The sequence below is a fragment of the Scardinius erythrophthalmus genome, assembly GCF_964197995.2.
Source record: "Scardinius erythrophthalmus genome assembly, chromosome: 16".
NCBI lineage: Eukaryota > Metazoa > Chordata > Actinopteri > Cypriniformes > Leuciscidae > Scardinius > Scardinius erythrophthalmus.
Window position 1 is genome coordinate 15615483 of NC_138236.1, and position 17894 is coordinate 15633376.

The 17894-nt window shown below is 36.4% G+C and overlaps 1 protein-coding gene across 1 annotated transcript; it reads left to right on the plus strand.

Annotated features, from left to right (window-relative positions):
- Positions 1 to 1275: 1275 nt before the first annotated feature.
- On the plus strand, positions 1276 to 12736 carry smad10b (SMAD family member 10b). The gene is made up of 12 exons (XM_081389739.1): positions 1276 to 1378; positions 2918 to 3164; positions 6686 to 6860; positions 7038 to 7061; positions 7330 to 7521; positions 8328 to 8543; positions 8725 to 8829; positions 9487 to 9540; positions 9621 to 9804; positions 9899 to 10067; positions 10344 to 10482; positions 11332 to 12736. Exons 1-12 carry the CDS (start codon positions 1305 to 1307, stop codon positions 11541 to 11543), a joined length of 1791 nt encoding a protein of 596 aa, XP_081245865.1. The 5' UTR covers positions 1276 to 1304; the 3' UTR covers positions 11544 to 12736.
- Positions 12737 to 17894: the final 5158 nt, after the last annotated feature.

A 17894-nucleotide genomic window follows, 5' to 3' on the forward strand; every position in this document is an offset into this window, starting at 1 on the left:
TAATTACTTGTCAACCTGATTATTAGATTGAATTTATGATTTTTGTCGACCATTTCTGGATTGGCGGGGGGCGGGAGGGTTGCGTTACGTTACGTTAGGGAAGTGCTCAGCTGCTGGCGCGTTGATCGAAAATGAAGCGGTCTAAACCTCTGGTGCACAGGGACGAAAACGGAGAAAGGAAGAATATAAAAAATAAAGCTCAGTATAGAGTAAGTCTTCTCATCTTAGCTATTAAGGTGTCCAATGAAATAAATTTGCTTAGTATTGTAGCCTACATCACCTAATATTGGACGTTTCATTGCTGTCACTAAGCTATAGTTTGCTAGCTATAGTTACTTTGAAGGTGAATAGAAATGGCAGAAACAACTGTTAATATTTTATTATTTGAGATAGAACTAAAAGAACTTAAATATTTTAATTTTGTAGTGGTACATACATGATCCATAATAGCACATTTGTTTGTAGAAGGTATAGTTAAACCAGTTTAATGGTCATAATTTGCTTAAATTAATCCAATTTGGTAAATATCCTTGAACATTCTTTGTAGAATTTGTGTATAAACAATTTACAGTTGATTCTTCAAGTCATAATTTGCTTGTTGAAGTGTTGGAGTGACTATTAGAGCATTTTTGTTTGTTCATCAATGAACATTCTTTGTAGCATTTTTGTATGTGCAATTTATTAGAGTGTATCATTAAGTAATATTTTGCTTGTTGAAGTGTTGGAGTGACTACAGGTGAAACTCGAAAAATTAGAATATTGCAAAAGTTCATTTATTTCAATTATTCAACTTATAAGGTGAAACTAATATATTATATAGACTCATTACATGCAAAGTGAGATATTTCAAGACTTTGTTATGGCTTACAGCTTATGACATATAAATTCATATCAATTCTAATTTTCTGTGATTTTGAATTTGGGGTTTTCATAAGCTGTAAGCCATAATCATCAAAATTATAACAAATAAAGGCTTGACACTTATCAATTTTCTTATTTCTTATTTTCTTATAAAGAGCGGGGGGGATGGGGGGGGGGGGGGGGGGCGCAAAAACTCAATCTTGCCTAGGGCAACCAAAGGGCTAGAGCCGGCCCTGTGCGTAGGTGTCTGTTTCATATTCAGATTTTAGTTTCATTGTGCTTTATTTGTTTGACAAATAACTCTACGTTTGTATCGCCAGGGGAGTTACCTCTCTCTCTCTCTCTCTCTCTCTCTCTCTCTCTCTCTCTCTCTCTCTCTCTCTCTCTCTCTCTCTCTCTCTCTCTCTCTCTCTCACACACACTCACTCACTCACTCACTGGATATGCGCGCGAGCGAGTCAGATTCAGACGGGCGCAGACATACACAGAAGAGTAAAGCACATGTGACACATAACATGTAAGTAGTCTTTATGTTAACTTGCCGTTTATGTTTTATGTATTTAGTAATTCATAGTTGTGTGAGTAACTATACTGTCTCAGAAAGAGTGAAACCGAACAAACTAGTGTCTGATTCAGGAAGTAACTCTTCGGTGTTTCCCTTACTGAAGTTCAGAGTGATACACATATCATGGAATATGATATACATTTTTTTGTTTAGTTAATAAATATAGTTACATCGAACTGGAATTTTCTATATATCTTCAAACTAAAACGTTAGTGTTTTTTGTGCTACTGCCTGTATCAGGCTACTTGAAATTAAATCCCACATCACCTGTGTAGCACTGTCAGTCTAAATGCCCAGTTCTGAGACCTGTGGTACATTCTTCTATTTGTATGATTTTCCATTAATGCTGTTAAAACTTTAGACATTTTATTCACACTTGAAATGTTTGAATTGTATTGCCTTAGATCAGTGGTTCTACACTCACTGGCTTTGCTTCAGAATCTTATTGGACATCAAGTGGGCTGGTGACCCAACCTAATTTGAAAATAGTTACAAAAGTAACAAAAATGTCTTTAATACCAAATATTAATGTAACAGTGAACTGCATAAGGCCAACAATATTTAGCATTTTATACACAAATACAGTACACTATGACATAATACAGTATAGGTTGACTGGACACATAGCCATGGAAGTCAAAAATAAAAGGTTTCATTTGGAAAGTTCATAACCTATATGTATTCTGACTATCAACCTATATACAATTATACTAAATAGATACAATGAGCATAAGATTTAAATTAGGGCTGCACAATATATTGAAACTATCGAAATATAGCAAATGTATATATCGCGATATGCATATCGCAACGGCTTGCAATAACGGGTCATGAACAAAAGACAGAGAAAATCATCACTGCTCTTGGCTGAAAAACTTTTGTAGCTTTATTAAGAATCAGTATACTATATATATTTAATTCATAGAGTGAAAACTAAGCCGTGTTTTATTTTTACATTTGATTATTCCGTTTCTGTTGTTAAATAAACCTAATGTAGGCCTACCTGAAGCCCTAAACCCCGTGGTTTACACTGATGTAAAAATAACACGTACTTCTTATGCTACAGTAAAACACTGCTGTTCACTTTCAGAAGTTACTGTATAGAGATGTTTTCTTGTCACAAAACCAATGTGAAATACGTATGTAGGTTATATCATTGTAAATATATTTTAAAGATAATTTAAGTTTATTTTACACACTTTAAACATTATTGTATCGCGTATCGAATATCGCATTATTTTATGAGTTATCGCATATCACATTTTTCTTCAATATCGTGCAGCCCTAATTTAAATAATTGTATTATTTGTATTTGCATTGTTTTTTCCCTGCTGTCCACAGACCAGGTTTGCAACTCACCAGATGGGAACCATTGCATTAGATAACAAACCTTTCTCTGAATTTTATGTTTTAATATCCAATGCAATCATACAATTTTAAGTGTTGGTAAAGTGTCCAGGCCTAACTATTTATTTTTCTCTTCTAAAATAGTGGGAGCAGAATGTCTGTGAATGCCCCCAGCAGCAGTGATGCGTGTTTAAGCATCGTTCACAGCCTGATGTGCCACCGCCAGGGAGGAGAGAATGAGAGCTTCGCCAAACGTGCCATTGAAAGCCTGGTAAAGAAACTCAAAGAGAAAAGAGATGAGCTTGACTCCCTCATCACTGCTATCACCACAAATGGAGTCCATCCAAGCAAGTGTGTCACCATACAAAGAACGCTGGACGGACGTTTGCAGGTCAGAGCATTAACAGCCAACATCATTGGTTTTTAACACAAATTAATCACTCGTGTGACAATCAGACAAATGCATGATCTGGTGAAACTACAACTGGTCAGTGACATCTGATGAAGCTGGTTGACTAAGGAAGCAAGTTCTATTTTAAGAATTCTGATGGGGAAACAAGCATACCAACATAGGCACCAGCATCCAAAACACAACATATACTAGCCAGTTTTTGGTAACTGAAATAAAAATAAAATAAAATGTAAATATTAGATGAACAACTTAAACTTAAAAAAAAAAAATTTATACGAAACTTGTAAATATTGCATTAACAACTAACTGAAATTGAATTGAAGTTAAAGTACTAAAATTACTAAAACTAATTTTTTTTAATTAAATCTATGTAGATAAAATTATATACATAGTTAAAATTAAACCTGATAATCTAACAATAAAAGTCAATGCAAAGTATTAATTATTAACAAATACTCTATTATATATATATAATATATATTGTTAGATTAGGCTCGCCAATGTATTAGATTTCTCTAATACATAAAATAAGTATGTTTGACCAGAGTTTGTGTGGGGAGAAGAATTTATTGAAGATTTGTAGTGTAGCAGTTCTTCAGCAGCAATGTTAGCGTGTCGTCCTTCATTAATCTTAACCCAAAGTTCGTGTATGAAGACAAAAGGGCTACATACAATAGAAAACTGTTAGGACCTATCACAGGAGATTGATCTACACTGCAATCTACTCTGAGCAACGTTGTTTCTTTGTCATTCACACCCATCAGTTTCTACAGGCCATACGTCTGTATGGGCCATTTGGTTCACACCTTTACAGACACAGATAGTAATCTTGCATCTGAGGCACAGTCACATCTGACTAAAGTTAAATGAAATACACATAATCTTTCAATATATATATATGTGTGTATTTATACTAAAATAACACAAATATTAGCATGTTAAGCAATGTTTGTCTTTTCAGCAGGTTAATATATTGTATACCAGGCTGTTGGTATCATCTTACACATAAATAGGCTGTTATTATGGAAAAGTCTAATCATTTTTCAGTGTTAATTATTTTCCCTCATGCGACTGACACAGTGTAAACAGGGCATGTGGCCAGTTCTCCACTTCAAATGAAATCTGAACATAAACAATATAAAATAAAGCTCCTGCATGTCAGCGTTAATTACATGTCAAAATAGAGGAAAAGACACACACCACATTTTTCCACAACGGAAGTGACTGCATTCTACGTTATAATGAATTTTCACAAACATAGTTAACTGAAAAAGATTCACTTAAAGAGCCAGTTAATCCAAAAAGCATGCATAAACACTTTAACTGACAAATAAACAGTCACATCATATAATAATGGCTGTTAATACAGTATGTCATTTTGGAACGTGATCACTTTTCATGTTTAAGACCAAAAGTCTGGCAGACTTTCACCTCTGCGGCATTTATAACCATCAGAGGAGGAGAATCGAGGTATGAGTGATGTCAACATGGAAGAAATCTTTTCTCCCAAAATAGTCAGCTCATGGTTTTAGAGAGAGAGGAGAGGCCCGTGGAGAATGAGACAGAAAGTTTTCCCTTCCCCCAGCTGTAGACGGGGAGAGAGGCGGGTGGAGGGTGAGGAAGGGTTGTTTTGTCTGAAACACAGGAAAGGGGCATGGCCAAGCTTAAGCCTGTCTGTCTCGTAGTCTGTGTATGTGGAAGAGAGACGACTGTGTCAGTATTTGAAGCATGAGTGCAATGCATTCAACTGGGACATTTATGCAACAAGTTCTGAATGTATGCGTGCATCCGTAATATCCGTATGCATGTGTGCTGAACTCTGTTTCATGTCACGCACAGCTATTAGGGTTAGTGGAGTTATTGTTAGTGGAGAAATGTTATGTTTATGAAAATGAGAGGGTTCTGAGAGTTTAATATGGTGCTCTGTCTGTGTGTGAGTTTGTAAAACGTAATGGGTTTGGCAGTGAACCAGCTCTCTCAGTCTGTGTGCCGAGTCTGCCGACTGTCTCTGCTTTGACTCGCTCAGGAAGGTCAGTCTCCTGGGTGGAGAATTGTAAGTCATTCCAATAGCAAATGAGGTCACAGTGTGTTGCCACTCACACATGATTTAGAGAAGATGGTCTGACAGAGCAGAGTCAAATGTTTCTCTGTACTTTTATCTTCTGTTCCTTCTCTTTCTCTGACTTCTGTCCATTTGTAACATCTTTCTATGTGTACTTTTGAATGACCTTGATTGAACCATGAGCTTTAAGAGACTAGATCAGGGTTCACCAATCTCGGTCCTGGAGGGCCGCTGTCCCTGCAGAGTTTAGCTCCAACCAGCTCCAACACACCTGTTTGAAAGTTTCTAGTATGCCTAGTGAGACCTTGATTAGCTGGTTCAGGTGTGTTTAATTGGGGTTGGAGCTAAACTCTGCAGGACAGCGGCCCTCCAGGACCGAGATTGGTGAACCCTGGACTAGATTATATTCTGACTGTGGGTCAATTCTGCATGGTAGAGCATCCCTGACATCAGACCTGTCTATCCATCCATTAGAGTTTGACCGTTCTTTACTCATGTCCAGTTGATATTTAGTGTAATGATTGGGTGCGCTGTGAAACAGTAACAACATTTCTTAAAATCTTAAAAATTTTCATGAAACAGAAGTTGCGATCATTTTTCTTCCCTATTGTGACATACTTTATATCAAAGTGAGACGGCATCTCGAAAGGGAGGGGGGGGAGGGATTATATAAATATGCAGCCTTGGCAAACTTAAGATACTTCTTTCAAAAACATAAAAAATATATCTTACCATCCCCAAAGTTTTGAAAGCAAATTTGACCAAATTAAAAACCTGACATTCTGAAAATAAATCACGAGATTAAAAGCAATTCATTATTTTTGAGCCCTAATATTCACGTAAAGTCTCATAGTTAAGGTCTGTTAAACAAAGATGAGAGACCATGATTGTCAAATTTTCCAGTCGTGTTTTACATCACATTACAGCTACAGTCTTATATTTCATTTGGCAAAAAGTCTAACAAACTCATCTATGTCTAAGCCATTAGTTATGTCTTTCTCGTGAGCCAAAATCATCAAATCAATTTTTCTCTGAGAACTGAATAGTTCTTTGGAACGGTGTTAATACTCGGGACAGGGTAGAGAATGAATATGATACTGAGGACACTCCGATTACCAGTGCCTGCAGTTCAGGGAATTTTTCAGTCAGCGCATAATAAATAATACTAAATAGATATAAGAAAAACTAAATTATCAACAAAAAGGTATAACAGAATCCTTCTCTTTGCTAAATGTTCGTAACTCAGTTCTATGTAACTTTTAACCTTTAATATTAGGCAATAAATCCATGTAAAAATGATTTGAGTAAAATACATAATTTTTCAAAATGTATTATTAATATCACACTAAAAGTAAAAAAAGTCATAGCTGTGAGAGTGTGAATTAAGCCCTGTTATAATACTGTACTGTTGAAATCAAGTGTTGTCATTGCTTCTCAGGTGGCTGGGCGGAAGGGTTTCCCTCATGTCATATACGCTCGTCTGTGGCGATGGCCGGACCTCCACAAGAATGAACTCAAGCATGTGAAGTTCTGTCAGTATGCATTCGATCTGAAGTATGATAACGTGTGTGTGAACCCTTACCACTATGAGCGAGTGGTGTCCCCTGGGATCGGTGCGTATGTTTCTAAAAACACAAACTGCTATGAAACGAACAAAAAGTTTTTAGCAGGGAAATATTTTGTTATGGAACATGCAGTATACTTGAACGTGATTCAGTGTTGATATTTTTTGTGATTTTATCATATAACGCAGTGTTCTATGTCACTTTTTCTTTCTTCTCGTCTTGCAGTGGGATTCAGTTTGCCAAACACAGGTGAGCGGAGCTCTGACTGAATGGTGGTGGCTATTAGCACTTGTATTTCTTCTCCACATGTGAAAGAATGTCTCAAACAATCATTTGGGCTAATCGCTGACGGCCCTGATCGCTATGCTGCTGGCAGCCAGCCTTTAATCAGACAGAGACTGCCATAAAATGTGTCAGATCAAGACATGCAAGGACTCGCCTTGCACTGAGATAGACAAATGAACAGGAGTATGGAAAGGAGCTCAGATATGTTTTGACACTCGTTCTCATCCCTCAGGCAGGCTGATAAAAGAAGAGCACATACATGACTGCATCCAGATGGAGGGTCCTTCGAGTATGACCTTACAGCAAGACCATCATCCTACAGATCACTACAGCCCACAGCAACTGAGACTGATGTCCCCAGAGCCGCCCCAGCGAACACCTTCCTCTGTCACTCTCTACCCCAGCCTGCCCCTTTCTCCACCCTGTGAGTATAGCAAAGCTTGATCAAGGCAGTAATTGTCATATTGCATTATGAGACATATATATAATAAGTTTATTTTACTTTTTTATTTTTTTATTTATGAAGTTATTTAGCTTAATTTAAATTTAAATTAATTGTATTTATTATATTTATTGATAGATTGGTTATAAATAAATGATTTTAGGTTCACCTGACCAAATTAAGACCAAAAAATACTATTTTTAACTTGTCTCTATAAATATAGTAGGTGACACTTTACAACAAGGTCTTATTTATTAACATTAATTAATGTATTAATTAACATGAACCAACAATTAGCAATATATTTTATTACAGTATTTATTCATCTTTGTTAACATTAGTTAATAAAACTACAGCTGATGACAAATAAGTTTTGTTTTAAATATTTACTAGTAAATTTTGAGCATTAACTGAGATTAATAAATGCTGTAGACATTCTTAGTTCATGTCAACTAATGCAACCTTATTGTAAAGTGTTAACGTATAATATGAATAATATTTTATACACTGGCATAAGAGACTTCTTTCCAAAACATTTTATAAAATCATAATTATTCCAAACTTTTGACTGCTAGTGTATATAATTTAAAAATACATAAATTGTGGTTTTGGAACAGTTGAAAATCGATAGTAAAATGAATTTTCTTGTTTTGTGTGACAGTTCATGCTTTAGCTGTCACATTGGTGGTTTCACCTTACTAGCTATGACTACCAAACAAGTGCAATCATGGCCTCTTTGTTGTATTAACACAATTGATCTCATTCTCTCTGTCTAACTCTTTTTAAAGCGAGTGCTTCCAGGTTGTCCATGCAGGTAGAACGACCTGAAGGACTGTTGCAGATCGCCTCCCCAGCGGGACGGGCATTGACCTCCAGCTCTCCACCTTCCACCCCAACACACAGTCACGCACCCACACACAGCCAGCCCTCGTCCCAGCAGCCCTCTATTAGTCAGAGTGAATACAGCACCTCCAAACACACACAGACACAGGGCTCTTACCACAGTAAGTGCATGCAGAAATCATGTACAGTCTTGTGTTCGCCATTGACTGTGTTGAATTTTATCATTGAGACTTTAGAAGTTGTATATGTTTGTAAGGCAGTTCATTTGTATGATATTATCAGTGAAAGACTCATATATGAAATCAGTATCATGTCGTGTTAAATCTGTTTATTATGTCTCAGCAACAACCTGGACAGGGACCAGCACAGCTTCTTATACGCCAACTGGACCACAGCAGAATGGGCGGAGTCATCAGCAAGCCCCTCCCCCTCATACCAGCCACTTCTGTATGTAAATACTGATCATGTCAACAGTTCTTGTAAAATATAAATAATGATAACTGTAAAATAATTTAACAATCTCATATACAATAAATTATACATAGAAATATATAAATACATACACTGTTGTTCAAAAGTCTGAAGGCGGTAAGATGTTTTTGAAAGAAGTATCTTATGTTTACCAAGGCTGCATTTATTTGATTAACATACAGTAAAAACTGTAATATTGTGAAATATTATTATGAATATATTACAAAATGTAATTTATTCCTGAGATGTCCAAGCTGAATTTTCAGCATCATTACTCCGGTCTTCAGTGTCACATGATCCTTCAGAAATCATTCTAATATGCTGATTTTTCTGCTCAAGAATTATTACTGTTGAAAACGGGGGTGCAGTTTAATATTTTTGTGGAAACAGTGATAAAAAAAATCAGGATTTTTTTGATGAATAGAAAACTCAAAAGGACAGCATTTATTTGAAATAGAATTTTTTGTAACATAAATGTTTTTACTGTCATCATAATGTTTATATATAATGATAGCTTGCTATTTAATGATATACTTCTATTATATACAGTATATACTTCTCTCTATCGTCTTATCATCTTTGTATTCTAATTGTGTTTCCTTGTAAAAAAATATATTTTTATACTGTTATCAGGGTCTCAGCACCACACACCAGCCTCATACCCTCAACCGGTCTCTAACCATCCAGGTACAACATGCAAACACACACACACTTACATCTCCATGAACACTGTAATGAGCCTGTGTGTCATTGTGTGTACACTCCAGGCCCAGAGTTCTGGTGCTCAATCTCTTATTTCGAGATGGACGTGCAGGTCGGGGAGATGTTTAAGGTTCTAGCAAACTGTCCTGTGGTGACGGTGGATGGATATGTGGACCCTTCGGGTGGGGACCGCTTTTGTCTGGGTCAGCTTAGCAATGTTCATCGAACTGATACCAGTGAGAGGGCACGGTCAGCGATCATTCAACATAATAGATATACACATTCATTCATATATGGAATGACAAAGATGCAAACTTATGAACACCTGACATCCACCCAACAGGCTTCACATTGGGAAAGGTGTTCAGCTGGAGTGCCGTGGGGAGGGGGACGTGTGGATGCGTTGCCTTAGTGACCATGCTGTCTTCGTGCAAAGTTACTACCTGGACAGGGAGGCAGGGAGAGCACCAGGGGATGCTGTTCACAAGATCTACCCAGGAGCCCTCATTAAGGTTCACCTTTAATGACAACACACCTTTGCACTGCTTTATTCTTTGCAATTAAATCCAATCAGACATCAAATCCAGAAAGGTACAGCCTTGTGTCAAAGCACTATAGACGAATACTACAGATGTTTTGGGCATTGTAAATCTGTTTTTTTTTTTTTCGTGAAACAAGCATAAATTAAATTAAGCAGTAAAATTAAACATTAATGTGTGAACAAGGATTGAAATATTTGGATCAACTGTCCCAAGTGCTGGTGAAATTATTCCATTTTATTCCTCCAGGTGTTTGATCTTCGTCAGTGTCACAGGCAGATGCAGCAGCAAGCGGCGACTGCACAGGCAGCTGCAGCTGCGCAGGCTGCAGCGGTAGCAGGAAACATCCCCGGGCCTGGCAGTGTTGGAGGAATTGCTCCTGCCATCAGTGAGTCACTGGTCCCACAAATATCGATTTTCCAGTTCTGAACAATCTCGGTAACGATTCTTAAAACCCCAAATGCCTGAACTCGCTTTTCATCAGTAGTGTGTTGAATCTACAGCCCCATTGCAAAAGAAGTAACATTTTCAACAGAGTTGAACGTCATGAGACGAAAAGCATGGGTACAGCAAAATTATACCAAGAAAATACAGCTTTCGATTCAGTTGTCATCACAAGCTGCATGCAATAACTTACAGCATGACAAGTTTAGCCCGATTTGCAAACAAATGACTCCTATGAACTAGTTTTAGTGAACCGAAAACATACAGTGTGACCAAGTGAAGTCTAATTCACAAGTAAATAACTCAAATGAACAAATTATTTTTATCAAAAACAAACAGTGCAACCAATGTAGCCTCATTCACGAGCAATTGATTCTAATAAACTGGTTCTTTTTAGTGAATCAAAAACAAACAGTGCAACCAATGTAGTCTGATTCACGAGCAATTGACTCTAATAAACTGGTTCAAACCGCATGACCAGTGTAGTCCAGTTCAAGAATAAATTACTCTTTTGAGCTAGTCCTATTAATAAATCTTAAAAAAAGACTCTATTATCCTATTATCCTCTATTAAATAAAGAGCAATGTTACAGCTTATAGCTGAGAGAGAATTTCCCTAGATGTCAGCAAAATGGGCACTATAACTGTAATATTCCCAAATGAATCAGAATCGAACCATGAGCTAGTGAATTAGAATCAAATCACGACATGTCCAGCCCTAGTTTTGAAATAATGCCTTTCAAAAAACTAGATTACTTTCTGTAATACACACTCTCCCTTATACATTTTTGTAGGTCTGTCAGCGGCAGCTGGAATAGGTGTTGATGACCTGCGTCGTTTGTGTATCCTGCGTCTGAGTTTTGTAAAGGGTTGGGGACCTGACTACCCTCGACAGACCATCAAACAGACACCATGCTGGGTGGAAGTTCACCTACACCGTGCCCTGCAGCTGCTGGACGAGGTCCTGCACACCATGCCCCTCGCTGACCCCGGACCTGCCAACTGACCCACAGACTGCAAAATATACAAGTCCTGTCACAAAAACAGGGAAGATGACTGACAGAGAGACACACACACCTGCACAGGCAAACAGTGACTCATAGTACCACATACACGCATAAGCTGTCATGCCTTCACACACACACACACACACAGTTTTTCCACAGCCTTCGCCAGCAAAGTGCCTCTGAACTGACCAGTGTTTAGTCCACTCTTGGGTGCTGTTGACTCGATTGTCATGGTAACACAGACCAAAGGCCCCACTGATGAGTTCACACTAAAAGAGGTGGAAGTACTGTAGATGAGGTAAAGAGGGAGAGAAATATGCATATAGCTGAATATTTGATGACATGGTAAGTGATAGTTTACCTAAAAATGAAAATTCTGTCATCATTTTCTCACCCTTACATTGTTCCGAACCTGTAAGACTTTCGTTCATTTTCTAAACACAAATGAAGATATTTTATCGAAATCTGAAAGATTTCTGTCCCTTCATTGACAGTTACGCAGCTACCACTTTGACGCTTCAAAAAGTTTATAAAGAGATTGTAACTAATCCATATGAATTTAGTCCAAATTTTCTGAAGAGAAATCGCTTTATATGATGAACAGATTGAATTTAGGCTTTTATTCACATAAACATTAATAAACGCACACATCAGATATGGCAAACGGAAGCTCAAGCATGCTTACTTGACGTGCGAGAACCAATGAGGTTCATTTTTGTGTGTTGTGCAACATGTTTGAACTTCCTCAAGAACAAACAAGGTTTGTTCTCGCACGTCAAGCAAGTACAGTTAAAATTAGGTTTATGTTCGCTGGTCAATGTTTATATGGGAATAAAATCCTAAATTCAATCTGTTCCTCACATAAAGTGATTGTTTCTCTTCAGAAAATTTGTATTAAACCTCTTAATTAATATGGATTAGTTACAATCTCTTTATGAACTTTTTGAAGCGTCAAAGTGGTAGTTGCATAGACTGTCGATAAAGGGACAGAAATCTCTCTGATTTCATTAAAATATTCATTTGTGTTCCGAAGATGAACGACATGAGATTGAGTCACTGTTGACAATTTTTTTAATTTTTGGGTAAACCAACCCTTGGAATTTATATTTATATTTACCCTTTAAAGAGGTCCTATGCCCTTTTACAAAGTCTGGATTTTGTTTTTGAGGTGTACTAAAATATGTTTTCATGCATGATTGTTCAAAAAACGCATTATTTTTCACATATTTTACATTATAACAGCCCCTCTCTCCCCATTCTGGCTAGAACACGCCGATTTCGATTAAGCCCCTCCTTCCGAAATACAAAATGTCCTGTGATTGGTTAGCTGGCCCAGTGTGTTGTGATTAGCAAATGTCCCACCCCTCCATAACTGCAAGTTCATCTCTAGTGTAAATATGAATAAGGATGGCATCAATTTCAAAACAATTCGAGCCTGATTCAGACCCTGACAATGTTAACAAACAAGAGGACAGTGCAGAATGGATTTCATGCACAGATTTTGCAAGCACGGAATTCACAGGACATTTCAGAGATATGATATTTGTCGGAAAACTAAGGTAATACAAACAGTAATCGATCACAAAATCATGGCTAATTTTACTAAGGAGCGGTGAACCATCTTACAAAAGCGAGAGCTTACAAAAGCTACAGAAAACAAATGTGCAGTGCACAGATAAACGGTTTTAATGTTCAGTGTTTAAAATAAATTGTAACTACTCTAAGTTCGTCAGCCTTAGGAAGGTCAAACAAATGAGTTTTGGAAATGTTGTTGAAAAAACAGTATCTCTTTAACATAGCGACAACACTGTCTTCTCTAATGCAGCTCAGCCAGGCCTCGTCCCTTTTTTGCATGTTCCGTGGGCGGGGGTTATTTAAATGAGCACCATTATGACTTCATAAGATCCTGAAAAATCGCATTGTAGTCCAAACGAGGCGTTCGTTGTAGTTCTTGAAAAGGGGATTCTGTTAAGTAAAATATCTCTTTTTAGAGTAAACTTTGAGCTTTGTAACCTTACAGATCTTTTTTATGCTCAAACAGCAACATTACACACTAACTTAAGTTGAAAAATTGAAAAAGCATAAAAGGACCCCTTTAAAATGTTTAGTTATAAAACATCTATTTTGGCAAAATTACATTGGAGTTGAATTTGAAAAATTGCAGGGCTGGGCATTTAGGGTTGCACGATTCCCCTACTATTTTTCAGAACACTAAATAAAAGTTTTGAATTCATAACACAAATGTATTTCAAAAATAATATATACAACCAGTAAGGATAGTCATTAAAAAATTAAGAAAGGTCAATATTTCATCATTTTAATACTGTAAATATTTTAAATGTATTACCGGTCATTTTAATACCACTTCATTAAAAATGTTATACATAGAATTTAATATTGAAACGACTCAAAAAATGTGAATATTTTTTTTTACCATTGAACATTTATTAGCCTCCACTGTGTGAGAACAATAGAAAAATGTTTGACCCCTAATGCCCAGTGTTGCATTATTTGATCAATTTCAGAGTGTCATCTATTCTACTGCTACGTCACGTGTAGTTTTTATCCACATTTAGTGAAAATTAGGTAATTAATTACTTTATACAAATGTTGCAATTCTGCTACACTAGGTCTCTTAAGGGTTAAAGCTCTGACTCAATCTGATTTATCATTGTTCTTAAAGTGGCAGCTGACCTCAATACTGAGTGCAGGCAGGACATCCATGAACAAATGCATTTAAAACCAGCTAATAGAAAGGAAAAAAAAAGTGCTGTATTATACAAACCAGTTATTTAATCTGACCAATCTTGAAATGAGACCAAAAACAAGTGATATCAAATGAGATCAAAGAATCTGCAGTTTTAAAGACAATCAACTTGTTATGAATACCATACTAGTTTATAATTCAGTGATACAGAGATAAAAGTTTTGTTAACAGTAGGATTTTCGTCTGCTAGGCTATACATGAGTGATGCCATAACAATGTGCCATAACAGTCTGACACGTTCAAGCCTTTATAAGCCATGACACTGAGACAGGAGTGAGGACACCTAGTGGTTATTTTTTAAAGTATTACATTCCTTCATACACAGCCCTGCATTAGACTTGAGTTAAAGGAAAACTCCGGTCAATTTTAACATTGAGCTCATTTTTTGTACATTTGGAGTGCTGTCAATACAGAGAACAACGACAAAAATCGGTGTTGCCTACACCGAGTTATTCTATTTTTAAAATTTGCACCCTGTTGACTTCAATAGGGCAAGTACTAAACCTGCTTTTAGGCTCTTAACATCCTTGATGTGTCATTACAAGTGCACAGAAAATGTGAGTGATTCCTTCTGAGTGAACACGAGTGAATCTGACTGCAGTAGATGTGAAAGATATGTATAAAAATGATGTTATTTAAGCCAGCGCAAATACCTGTTTACATCATGTTTTTCGGTTGAAGTCCAAAGTAGTCGATTGCCGAGTTCACGCGCATAGGTTTAGTCATAGACATAATATACATAGACGCCCTATTGGCCGCTGGATCGTACGTCAACGGCGCCGCCATACTGCGGAGGGCAACTTTCCCATACCTCTCATAACGAGAATTGAGAAAAATGCCTATTTCTTGTGCTGCTTGGGGCTTTTCAAATCGCCACACAATTGAAAACAGGTCTCAGGGAATTACCTTTCACAAGCAAAACTGAAAATTTGTTTCTGGTTGCATTTCATTTACTATTTTTATTTTCAGAGGAGAAAGGCCGCGAAATTTAAAAATACTACTGTTATTGTGTCACGAAATGTAGTTTTAAGAGTTTTTCAGTCGACAATGTAGTTGTTTAAAGCTCAAATCTGTGGTTTATTTATAAAGATAGCACCTTTTTTAAAAATGTTATCTGACGGTTTCGGAGTTGTGAGATCCAGCGATCACCGCGGGCGCTCAGCGCTCATGTACCCCGCCGAGAACAGCCTTGCCTCGGCTATAGTGCTTCTGAGTTCTGACGTTCGTCGCTGTCAGTCTAGTGAGAATAATTCGTCTTGTGTTTATCTAACGGGCGATCTTTGGTTTCATTAATCTATAATTTGTTCCTTGGCAGATTGTTTTGGCTGAGGGCAAAGTGAAGTTTCATAACTTTATATATTTAGGCTATTTAACTTTAACAGTGTAGCCTACTGTATGTTTGACTGGATCGTTTACTTTATTTCTTGACTTGTATAGCTTCTTATACCTTTTAAAAACTGAAATTTAACAAAAAGAGACAGTGTTGCGTCATTTTATTTTATATAGCCTATGTAATAATATTTTAAAATGTATAAATTTACATTATTATTTTTATTATAATAATATACCACTTGCGATTATCAATCTATTATAGTTATGCTGTTAAATTATTTTACTATTCATAACTATTTAACTTATTATTTTTTGTCTATATTCTGTAATTGATATTTCATATTCTATTGCTATTATTATAGTATTATACATAAACTATATGCTATTATCAATATATTATTATTATTATTATTATTATATTAGTACTTATGATATTATATAACTATACTTTTCATTACTATTTTATTTACTGTATACTGTTTGTTTATTTTATTGACTAAACTATTTACTATTAGCCTACCTCTCACTTTATCTTATTTACTATTTGCATTGCACTGTAGTTGTACCATATCATATGTATACCATAAAGGATCCATCAGTTATCTTTGTTATTGCTAAAATCGGGTCAAGACAGAATATGCTTTTCCCACAATAAGAAAACTTTATTTAATTTAATGTGAAAATTAAATTATATCTCAGTATGGGGGTGTTCACAATTCTTATTCAAGAATGAAAAGCTAAATACATGACAAGCCTGAGCTTTGGCCATTCCTTATTAAAAAAAAAAAAAAAAAAATATAAGTCTAACTATCAAGAGTTTAACTAACTACAGATGGAACTTTTTTGTACACCACATACAAACCACCGAAATCGGTTGATAAATTTATTTATTTTTTTGGTTTTTATACAGAAAAACCGCAGCTCACCTGTTTACTTGCATTTGATTACAGCGCAGTCTTGCCCTCCACAAAATGGCGGACGCGTTGACGTATCGCAGCAACGTTCCAAAGCGGCCAATAGGGCGTCTATGTATTTATTATGTCTATGGGTTTAGTTACCTATGATCACGCGCGTGAACTCGGCAATCGACTACTTTGGACTTCAACCGAAAAACAGGATGTAAACAGGTATTTGCGCTGGCTTAAATAACATCATTTTTATACATATCTTTTACATCTACTGCAGTCAGATCCACTCGTGTTCAGATCCACTGGTCAGATCCACTGACCTGTACAGCACTCCAAATGTACAATAAAATGAGCTCAATGTTAAAATTGACCGGAGTTCTCCTTTAACTTGCATGACTCTTGTTTAAGCTTTATATATTACGAATTGTATTTAATTCAAAGATTTTGCTAGAGGCTCTGCTATATTGTGAATATATTCATGGCAAAACACCTCCAACATATGTGCTTGCTAAATATTTTTTTTTTTCAAATCCCACTTGCCGATTGTAGGATAATATAAGGGGTCTGCCACTGAGGGGGGCCTCCAAACATGTGTTCCGGGACCATGGCTCAGCCCTACTTCAGCCGTGACTATATTCAGAATACAGCGCACACTCAAGTGTCTTATTCCATACAATGGTCCCTACATAAAATATATATATATTAAGTAAAGTAAATTCGGGTAATATCTGTCCGCTAGAAGATATATGACACCTGGCATAATGCACTAACAACAATCATACAACTTTCTTGGTACTTATAGCACCCCATAGCTTCATGGGATAGGAAACCCATGGTCTGGGTTGCAAATTACACAATCTCAGCAGATGCAGAAGATCACGGATTACCAAACTTTTTTTGTCAGCCAAAACATTTAATCTGAATCTATCTGAAATATTTACTGGATGTACCTCGTTAAGATTTTAACACATTTGCATGTTCATGGTTCTCTAATGACAGTTAATGGTCTCATGACCTGCGGATAAACAAAGAACGTGTAATATTTTTTAGTAAGCATTTTATTTAGATTGCTTTTATTTAATTTTATGTTTTGTTTCATCAATCACAAACCCCCTGAAGTTCCCTTCTTGGTGAACCCGTTTGGGAAACCCTTCCACAAGTCATCTGGGAACTGCCTGCTGTCAACTTTTTTGCTCATTCTACTCATTTAACATACTGCAAGTATGGATATTCGAACATGTGTTTTTAGTATTCTAATTTCATGTCATATAAAAAAAAAAACATTATCTTGACGTATTTTTGCAAAGTGCATAACCATAACTACCACGTTAAACCAAGCTGCT

Bases quoted from the DNA above. Each gene is read 5' to 3' on its own strand.
- smad10b (XM_081389739.1), top strand. From the start codon at position 1,305: ATGCGCGCGAGCGAGTCAGATTCAGACGGGCGCAGACATACACAGAAG. The intron at 6,861-7,037 runs GTGCGTATGTTT...CTCGTCTTGCAG, and splicing joins AGTGGTGTCCCCTGGGATCG to TGGGATTCAGTTTGCCAAAC. The intron at 10,068-10,343 runs GTTCACCTTTAA...TTATTCCTCCAG, and splicing joins ACCCAGGAGCCCTCATTAAG to GTGTTTGATCTTCGTCAGTG.